Genomic DNA, 10,831 nt, shown 5'->3' with positions numbered 1-10,831 from the left:
GCCCCGCGCACACTCCTCCTGCTGCTTCCCCTCACTGCGGTGGGCTGGCTTCTCCCCACCCCCTGCCCCAGTCCTTCCCCTCACCGGGCCTGGGCCTGCTTCTCCCCTTCTCTCACCACTGTGGTGGGGAGCAGGCCCAGATCCCAAGCAGCAGAAGGGAAGAGGGGAGCGGACTTAGCCAGGGAGGGGGTGGGGGACGGCACAGGGCTCCATCCCCACACCCCCCGTCATTTTTGACGGCAATTGCCTAGTATGTAAATAAAAACAGGTCATAAAAGAAATTAATCAAGTAGCCAACAGACAAGAGAGACCCAGTAAAAACTCTTTTGTGTGCTGACTAATTTTTGTGTGTGTGTGTGTGTGTGTGTGTGTGTGTGTGTGTGTGTGTACACACACACACACACACAGAAAAATAACCTTTCATAAACTGAAGCTCAGTCCATCAGATTCTGTGAAAGGATGTGCAGAAAGCAAAGTATAATGAGATTTAAAAAAGAACTTAAGTGGATTCCAGGCATCTCAAATGTCTTTCTGGATCTTGCCCTTGACAGTTAAAATCTGATATCCATGTTAGGGTACTGCTGAAGTGATAATTTTGCTCCCTTTCTTATACTCTGCGTTCCATGTGTTCTTTCATAGCATCTGACAAAGCAAATGTCAGTGCATGAAATCTTGTGTTAGATATCTACTTTGGTTAGTCTACGAAGTGGAAAATCTATCTTGCCTTTTACTTGACTTGAGACTAACACAGCTAACTACGTCCTACCAGAATACTGAGTCAGGTTTCCCCCGCCTGGTCTTCTGACATGACGACTCTTGTACTCTTGTCTGTACAATGATCTAGCTTCAAAACAGGAGGAGGGCAGCATGTTTCCAGCCAGGCTATTCTCTAACTTGGTGGTTAGAGCACTCTTCATTGAAGTGGGGAATATGGGTTTGAATGTCCTTAAGGCTGTGGAGTTCCAAGGCCACAAGTCTATTCAAACTACTAAGCCATTATGCAATGATGTGTACTGCCATCACAGTACCACTTTGGCACCTACCCTCAAAAGAGCACTCTTACCATGGATCTGAGTGAATGGAAGCACTTAAATCAGAGTCATAGAAAATTAGGCTTGGAAGGGAACTGCAGGAGGTCATCTAGTCCAACCCCCTGCTCAAAGCATGACCATCCACAACTATATCATCCTACCCAAGACTTGTGAGTTGAAAAATGAAACTCAAAATTGGATTAGCAAAATATTACAGTAAAAGATCAGATTAGGAGCCTTCAAGAGAATAAAGTTGCTATCACGCTACATTCTTTTCTTACACTGCTTATTTGTGAGCCTCCACACAATCTGAATTTTAAAGTGGTACTTAATGCCTTTTGAAAATGCAAAAATATTAATACGTTAAAAGTAACATATATACATTTTAAAAGAACCATCAGTTTAACAAGCATTGTACTTACCCTTTCAGTAAGAGATGTCCTCCTATCTGTTTAAGACTCCATTTATGTGAAAGTTCCCTGCAAAGGAAAGCAAAATTTGCCTGTAAGATCCCATGAGAAAGTCTCAATAAGATGTAAATAGAGATAATTGAAATATATGCTCATCACAACATTGGTTTTACAGTTTATCTACAATTAATTGCTCTTGTAGAAGTTAACATGTGTATCCATTTTCATTTTCAAGCACACGTTATGACTAATATTGATAGGCATATTCATACATATAAAGCCACAGAATTCTGAAGCAATATTTACTTTCCTTTCCCTGTTCTTAAAATTAATGAGAGAGACTATTAAACCATGTCTTCACCAGCCTAGAATTACTGAAAAATCAGTAGTTATATTTGAATTGTTCCTTCTCTTTTTCCTTGAGGTTATCCTTGTCCATTTTGATTTTTCCAACAAAAAACCTAAAAACCACATTTATACTCATGTGATTTGGAAGCATTAATTTTTTCAGGTACCTAAATCACTTTAACTGCACAAGAGCAAGCAGTTATAAAATAATTCCATGCAGGCCAACAAAAATCAGTGAAGACAGATTCTGACCAATCTTCACTATTACTTCTTTCATAAACAAAAATAAAGCAAACAAAACCCCCTCCCCAAAAACCAAAACAAAACAAGTGGTATTTTCAATTACACATGTACGATGATGACTAGTTGACAGAAAATGTAGCCCAGTACTTAATTAGGGAAGTGCCAGATGGCAGCAAATTTAGTAAATGTTACTAAATCTATTTAACCTAAAAAGTGGTCTTCAATACTGAACAAACTGGACTATGAATGTCTATTTTCACTGCTGGAAAATAATGTGTTTTAAAGTGTGTTCAGTTTCAATTCTTATCCAAGAATCACTCACCCACTGCCTGTCGTTACTGCAACTCTAATCCAAGAAAGGAACCTTTTACTTTTTTTCTGTAGAATTGTGTGTTACTAGAAGGTATCACTTTCCTAAATACAAGGGTCAGTCACTGAAGAGGAAGTGGAAAATGATTAGACAAAGGTACTATGGGCACTCAGATTACAACCTAAGAAACTGGAAAATGAAAATCAGACTATGAAATCTGTCAGTCCACAGGCAGGGCTACCGTAAAAATGTTTTTTGATTTCCTAGAAGTACAGGATTATGTTCTGTCTTTTACATATAGCAAAGGACCCACCTTCTACCATGCTTTTTTTATATCTGCTTTGCAACCCCTCCTTAAAATACGAAGCAGAACTATGAATGACTCCTACAGCTATCTGAGAATGGACTTACACTGCTGAGTGCTCAAAAATAAGCTTCATTGGTTTATCTGGGTGATTCACAAACCAAAAAGGAACAGAATTTTCAGGATAAGTGATTTAAGGGTAACTGGTGTGAGAGACACGAAGTGCAATCGAGGAAGGATAATGAAGAGCACTTTGAAGAACCAGGATTAAAACAGAAAAAGAAATACCTTCATATACTATGAGTGAGAAAGTGTAATCTTCATAAAAGATGTCAAATTCTGAAGACCCAAACATACTCTTATTAATATCCATGCTTTAAAATAATAGTTGGTGAAACTTTTACTTTGATAGAGTGATGTACTCTATCGTTTTTTGTTTAACTTAAAGATGACCCTACTAAAGGGTAATTTTAAAAAAAGCCAAACACACCCAAATGCCCATTTAATGATTAGTTTCTCTTCTCTGAAACCCCTACCAGTAATGACAATTTTGGAGCCTATGGGAATGTGACTTAGACCAATGCACCAGAAGACGTGACCTAGTGAAGACAGACTTGAAATCCATTAGTGACAACCGCTGATAAAGTTTACAGATGACAGACAATCATACAGTGATCTTAATTTTTTTCGAGTTGTGCTCAAGTAACTTCAATAGATTCTTCAATGTAACAGTCAACATTATAACTAGATTAAGAAGCTAGAAGATGGACCTAGACAAATGTAGAGATTAAAAATAAAAATTTACATTTAACAGTGATAGCAATTAAACTTGGGAAAGAAAAAAACCACAATCGCCCCCTCACCTTCCACCCCCAAGAGCTATGGTGTCCTTTCCAACAGTTAGATAATCTTCATCTTTTAGAAAGATATCCAGTCCTGGTTTAGATTTTAGCATTAATAGAAGTTATCGTTTAATTGCAGGAATGACTGCAGGAAATTTTATGGCACCAGTTATATAGGAAGTCAAACCAGTCTGGTTACCCAGTCCTCTGCCAAAACTTAATTTAGGAATTGTCTTTCCTAAATTAAAAAGGTGAGATTACTACATGCAGCCCAACATGGGACATCTTGTTTTGCTGCTGTCAAATTTCTGCTCTGCATATCAAGGCCTGGACATGGCACACGGGAAACATATTTCACAAGTGAGAATACACAAAGGATAACTTTAGTAAGAAACTGTATAGATCAAGGGCTGCTTTAGGAAGAAAACACGTGTAATTTCTTCCCTTGCCCCATGCATTGGATTGTATTCATCTTTGTGCATGCCTTCATTGACTCTATTTCCACTACATCAAGTTCTAGCTTCTACTCTCACTTTAACTCTGCCTTCCACTGCCATTCTATTGTTTCAGTAGTTTTATTCATGGCACCAGCTTTGCTATAACTTGTCTACATCTTCCAGAAGTGTCATTGATATAATTTTGCCAAATACATGGTGTTTATACTCAACAAAAATCAATTATATTACCTGAACTTCCAGCCCTCTCTAAATTTCCTTTCCATTTGAAGTCTCAGTGACTCATGGCTATTCATATAGGCATATACTATAATGTAGTGGGTTGCAATTACAGATTATTAATTCTGAAGTGCTAGGAAAAAGACAGAGCCATAGCTGCATACAGCCAGACTCCAGAACAGTGAGAATTCTCTAATTGAACTGTATTATCATACTTGGGGCAGAAAATTGTGGCTCTTTTTTAAACCAGGAAATCACTGTAGAATGGCACATGTTTTCTGCCAAACCATGGACAGACAACCAAGTTACAGCAAATTAAAAGTGGACTTATCACAGAACAGATGCTCTGAAGTAGCTTTCATTTTGCAGCTCTCTCACAGTATGTGGAATCTGAGCCATGGTAAGTGATCAGTGGTCAACTGCTCTGGTTTAGTTTCCACTTACTTCAACAAAAGAGGTCACACAAAATAGTTATCACGGATCAGGTGACACCTCCACACATTTACCTCTACAGTGTCTTTCTGTCCACACCCACATTTACAGGGATAGGGGTTATTAGACTATTCTGAATTACAGCACTTAAAAGTTACCCAGATGCAGCCAAATAGCCAAGTAATGCACACCCAAGCTTCATCTTTAACTTCATAAGTTTTCATTTAGCCAAAGCCTTTCTCCTAATTTTGTAGACTTTGCTAACATATAAATTGATGCACTTTTTGTACCTTATTTTGCATCTGATAAAAAAAAGTCAAAATAGAACACACATTATTAAAAATATTTTGCATGCCTTAGACTGTGGAACATAAAGCTGAAAACACTCACATATGAGCAATGTATCATTGGTTAGAAAAATTATAATAAAAGAGCATTAAACTGTACCTATGTAAGAGTTGATAAAGCAGAACAGAAAGAGCACTAAGAGAAAGAATTCTTTTTACAGTGTCTTATGTTCTTAATGCAGCTGACTACATTTTTTCTTACAAAAGGCACTGAAACCATCTGACTAGATTTCAACATCTGCTTATAAAGCAAGTTTTTTTGTTGTAGTACAAAGTAGTGTAACCCGGATTTGTATTTCAAATGTTTACTGAACAAGTGCCTCACTTTTCAAAAAAAGGTTTTACTATTGATTGTTATACCCTGTTGAAGACTAACTTACAAGGTGCTTTTCATTCTCAAACTCTTAGGGAGACTCACCAACTACATGTTTTTTCTCAAAGATGGTCTCTTTCACAATTTAGTGACATTAATTCATGCAGAAACAAGAGACTGAATGAAACTTCTTACGGAGTATGTGGCTCTTAATGTAGATTAAGTTTTTAAACAACTTCATATTTTTAATGCCTTAAAATTTGTTAATGTCTACAATATGTCCAACTTGTTAAAAAAAAAGTGAATGATTAAATGTGTGATACCTAGGCAACGGTGTAAATTCACTGATGATGCCTTCTGTTCCCAGAGTTATGCCTTGAACAATGAAGGTGCTTCCCATTCCTTTCCATAGAGCTCTTGGACCCTAAAATTTAAGGTACATGGTTAGGTTCAGTGATGTATTTATAAGTGAAGAAAAAATCTAGACAGGGCACATACTGAATACTGGGTGTGGATGCTCCCAAATTAAAGGGAAGTTTAGAGCCCATCCCAATCATTTCTAAAATTCACTTCTATAATATAATCCCTCAAATAACCCCAAATTTTATAAACTTTAATTAATTAACCTTTCCAACAATTTTGTGCTACATATCTTCATTTCTCAGAGTAAAGCAAGTCAGCGTTTCCCAAACAGTGTACTGCAGCAGACTGGTGTGCCATCAGGCACGTCCAGGTGTGCCATGGCATCTTGGGCTGGACCCATGCCCCCTGCCTGCTGCTGCTGCTGCAGACACAGATAGATGGGGAGCATGGCTCTAGCTCAAAATGCTGTCCAGCTGGCTGCAACCCCCACCCCCATTCGGTGTTCAGCAGGCCGCACAACCTTTCTCCCTACCCCCTCCCCCAGCTCTGCCATGGTGCTTTATTATTTAGGTAAGTGTGCCGTGGGGCAAAAAAGGTTGGGAAACGCTGAAGTTAGTTACAAAAATTTAGTGATTTGTCTATGGCAATATAGAATCTCTATGTTAAACCCAGAAACAGAATCTGCCCTCTTTCCCCTGCCTTTTCCTGTTCCAAAGCTTAAGACACAAACAGTCTTTTCTCTTGTGGCAAGATGGACTTTTGTAAAGGGATCCAATAAAATTGTGATCAGAAAAAAAGTAGTTTTCCAAATGTTTAGAACAGTCACTATTTAATCCTAGGTATATCTATATTTTAAACTGACATGAAAAATACAATCCATTTTTAACTTCAATAATGTGTTCTAATTTACAAATCTTTTTTTCCCCAGCAATTAAGCACAGTAAAATAACTGTAGAAAGTAAGTCCTATATTCAATATTACCTGGTAATGAAAAAGAAATTTACAAAAGTATTTTCATAACACTCAGTTAATTAAAAGAATTATGAGCACTTTGCTTCAAGACTTAAATAAGTGATAACAGAACTGCCATCACTGTTTCACTTATTGTTATAGCCTGGCATGAAATACTGACCTGGGCTTTATTGATGCTGTACATAATGTTGACAATTGTAAATGGAGTAAGATGATAATTCCGAGCATGATAATTAACCTGTTAAAAATAATGCATACATAAAATATTATGCATGTAGATGATAAATATTTATTCACTTAAGTATTAGACTGCAAATTAAAAAATAAAATAAAATTAAAACATTTTATAATAGTTGTTTGATTGTTAGCATGCGATTTCTTTTCTGGTTCCAAGATGCCTGCCCTCCCACCTACCTCTGCGGGCAAAGGGAGGGACTTCTGGTGGCAAAGGTCAGGGGGGCAGGACTTCTGGTCCCAAAATGGCAACAGAGGGGAGGGGGGCACCCGTAAAGGGGTGGGGCTACCCTTGCAGCTCTGGACAGCTCACCAAAACTCATTAAGTGGCAGTCCTCTGAAATAACTAGCCAACTGCTCGTCAAGAATGACCAAGGGGAGTGGGCAGCCTGCCCCCCACTCCAGGCCCGCTCCCCCTTCCATCCTGCTGCTTGGGGTCTGGGCCCGCTCCCCACCACCTGCACTGTGGCAGTGCTTCCTTATGTACTCTAGAAATAATGAAAAAGTGCAACTTGTCAAAACGGATGAAGTTCAGTTGCAACAATAATAAAAGATGTACCTGACACTGACGACGCAGAACAATGCAAGGATGGGCCAACACGTTTTCTGTAAACAGACTTTAAAATATGCACATATAGTTAAAACACTGAAAACAGAGTATAATCCCATTAAAACCTGGTTTGTTTTATTCTCTGACAAACTAACACTTGGTCAAGAATACTTGGGCATACAAAAATTTCAAAGCCTCAATACTCATCTGTATCTAGGGGGTTTTCTTTTATGTTAGAGGAGAACCACATATTTTCCCAATAATGAAAAAAGAACACAGGCTCAAGACTTGTTCCATTCACATGTAGGAGCAAAATAATTAGATTCCAGCCCCAAACAAGCAGTAGTACAAGCACAATGTGCCTGTGAATAGATGTCCTTGTAACAACAGTTTTATGGCAGGATAAAATGCAAGTATATAGAAGTTCTTCCCACTTGTCTGGCCACATTGCCACAATGTGGGTGATCAGGAGTTCCCGGTGGGTTTTGAAGTCCCAAGCAGGAAAAGCCCTTTGCACCCTCTACCCCCTTCTTCCCAAGCTGTTGGCCAGGGGTAGGCAAAATGTGGCCCGGGCCAGATGCAGCCTGCTAGGCCATTCTATCCGGCCCATGGGGCCCCTAAAAAATTTAGAAAATTACAGTTTATCTGCCACAGGCTGCCTGTCATGTGACCCTTGATGGCACGCCAAAACTCAGTAAGCAGGCCTCTGCAAATAGTTGCCCTCTCCTGCACTGGACACCGGGTTTTGACAATTAACTGACTGTTGGCCCTGCCCAGACTGGACCTGTGGCTGCTCCAGTCAGAGCTGACAATTTTTTTTGACTTAGCTTTCCAAACAGGGGCCTTACTCTTTATATCTGCTTTGAAAATTGTGTGTAGACCTGCCAGTCTAAATTGTGGCATGCATTATGGAGCAACTAGTGCCACGACAACTGTGATGTCTGTTTTCAGCCCATGTTATAGCTTGCATTACCCAAGAGCACATGGCTGGTCAGTGACAAAGGGCAAAAAGGAAATTAGAAGTTCTAGCTCCCAGATCTACGCACTACCGGATCTATCAAAGAAAGGCCTTCCTCAAGCAAACCTACTAGTTTCAACTAGAGCTGGTTGAAAACTGACCAATGAGAGCATTCTTTAAAAAAAGTGTTTCATCTAAACAAAAACATATTTTTTCAATGAGACTTGAATCAGGAGAGTTCTCAGGACCAGGATAGAATTTCTGATTCAAGGTAGGGAAAACATCCTTTCCCTTCCACCTAGATAGCAAAGTGGTTAGAGTACTCAGGTGAGATGTGGGAGATTCAGAGCCAAATCTCAGTTTCCTTCTCCCAGGTGAGTGCTTTGACAACCCAGGTACATTAGGGCAGATCTGTCTCACTCACTCCTGTTAGAGTTCTCCTAGCTTCATTAACAATTTTTAATATACATAGGGAAAGAGATGGAGAATGACTTTATACAGCTGCTGACTGTGCTCACATGAAGTGTAGAAGAATGAATTTTGTGTCCCTGCTTTCCTGTTTAAGATTAGAGACTCAGGGCATTTATACACATACTTTTTTTTGTCCTGTGATGTACCGGAGATGTGCTGCTTTGGAGCACACTGAATTAATTGAATCTCCTCTGCATGTGAGCCGAGGCAAACTGCACTGCGTCGTGTGCAGTTGTACAAGTGGTGAAATGCATTTCAGTGCACAGAAAATGGCAGTAGTGTGCTTTATAACTAAAGCACCCTGATGCGTTTTAGTTCAAAAATGTGCTGCTGCCATTTTCTCAGTGCTGACGTGCATTTTGCCATTTATACAAATGTAAGCATCACAGCGCGTGGTGCTGTGGCAATTGCATGTGTAAAAATGCCCTCAGTCTCCCAAATGGGGGCACCCTAGATGAGTGACCTAACCATTCTTAAGTGGCCAGGATTATTACACAAACTACCTTTGAGGGTTTTCATCCAAGGCCAATGAGGAACAAGAAATGTTTGCAAACTTGGAAGTCTTTGCTGGAGAGGAAAGACATTTCCCGTCCAGCTCTAATTGCTACAGTGTATTAACTGAGCTTGAAACAGTCAGAAGTAGCTCAATATTTGGCCCATTAACAGACTTGACTAAGCAGACACCTTGAAAATTCACTGCAAATCATTCAAATACATAACAGCGCTCTGAAAACAGGATTAAATGTTAAGGTCCACCATTTTCTTAAAAAACAAATTAATATTGCTATATGCAAGGATAATACATATTTGGATCATTTTGCCACTTAAATATAATACTACCACTCTAGTATACTTTGGTGTTGTACTCAGTGACAGCAGTATCTACTGAGGAAGATTGATAGCCTCTAAAAATGTTAGTGGGTGACTAAACGTTAGCTAAGTGACTAACATAGACACTCCACAAAGTACCAATGCAGACTGCTCAGATGTCTTTTCACATACAATTGTGTATTCTCAGCAATACCTCCTTCCCTCCTACTCGAGTCAAGGTTGCCATGACCCTTTTCTGGATTCTTTACTCAAAGTAAATTGCTATTATTTGAAATTGTCTGTTTTCCCCCAAGATACAGGAGGAAGAAATAACACCTTAAAGTAGTAGCCTGTTGAAATGGTATCATATGCTTTTAACTAGTATACATTATATGCTGTTGCACAACCCTGAGTCAATGCAGCTCCATCCACTTCCACACCTCAACTAATATTACTGATCTACATTTCAAATAAAAGTTTTAAGACTTTTTTTGGGCATTCCATGTAAAATTATATAAATACACACATAGTACTATATAATTATAATACATATTAGAAGGAACTTTTCAGTTAGATGAAATATAATAGATAAAACTTTCCAGTTTTGCAGGCATTTAATATGCCCCATGGTTTCAAAAATAACTATGCAGAGTTGTTTTTTACAGTTATGAGAGCTGACAGCACCTCTTACAAAAACCTGACAGAAAACTAGATTTAAACCATTTAAAATTAAAACCTATTCTACTCATCTCAATCTATTAAATAAAATCAAAAACACCCACCCCACAAAAAAAACAATCTCATAACATAATATGGATTCAGACAGTATAAGAGACTGCGAGATGTAAAAGGCATGATCACCACCAAAAAATATTTTATACAAAACAAGGTCTTACCTTGCAAGACCAATACCAAACCCTGCAAATCTATTCAACTGCTCTGAAAGGAATAAAAATAACAAATTATACAATAGCACTGATATATACTGAAGAATAAATAGCAAGGAAAGAAAAAAAACAAACCCATGCTACACAGAATACCAAAATAACAATTTTATAGCTTGCTTGTTTCAGCAAATTACGAACACTACAGCAGTCTACAAAGTATAGCCTAATTTGAAAGGTAATTTATGCCATGCAGCAAAAGTAACAACACAAAACTATTTAACAATTTCTTTGCCTCCATTTTTCTGAGCTGAAAATAGGTCACGCCCCCCTCC

General features: G+C 38.6%; 1 protein-coding gene across 1 annotated transcript in view; it reads right to left on the bottom strand.

Annotated features, from left to right (window-relative positions):
- SLC25A46 (solute carrier family 25 member 46) overlaps positions 1-10,831 on the bottom strand; it is a 29,998-nt gene that overhangs the window by 7,677 nt on the left and 11,490 nt on the right. The window contains exons 2-6 of the mRNA XM_019532472.1: positions 10,509-10,551; positions 7,383-7,440; positions 6,750-6,827; positions 5,578-5,678; positions 1,454-1,510 (exon numbers count right to left, since the gene is read on the bottom strand). Coding sequence (XP_019388017.1) covers positions 1,454-1,510; positions 5,578-5,678; positions 6,750-6,827; positions 7,383-7,440; positions 10,509-10,551 — 337 coding nt within the window. The remainder of the gene's footprint in view (positions 1-1,453; positions 1,511-5,577; positions 5,679-6,749; positions 6,828-7,382; positions 7,441-10,508; positions 10,552-10,831) is intronic.

The sequence above is a fragment of the Crocodylus porosus genome, unplaced genomic scaffold (assembly GCF_001723895.1).
Source record: "Crocodylus porosus isolate Cpor-Errol unplaced genomic scaffold, CroPor_comp1, whole genome shotgun sequence".
Lineage (NCBI taxonomy): Eukaryota > Metazoa > Chordata > Crocodylia > Crocodylidae > Crocodylus > Crocodylus porosus.
The sequence above is the reverse complement of the archived record's forward strand: the minus strand, read 5'-3'. Positions and strand labels throughout refer to the sequence as shown.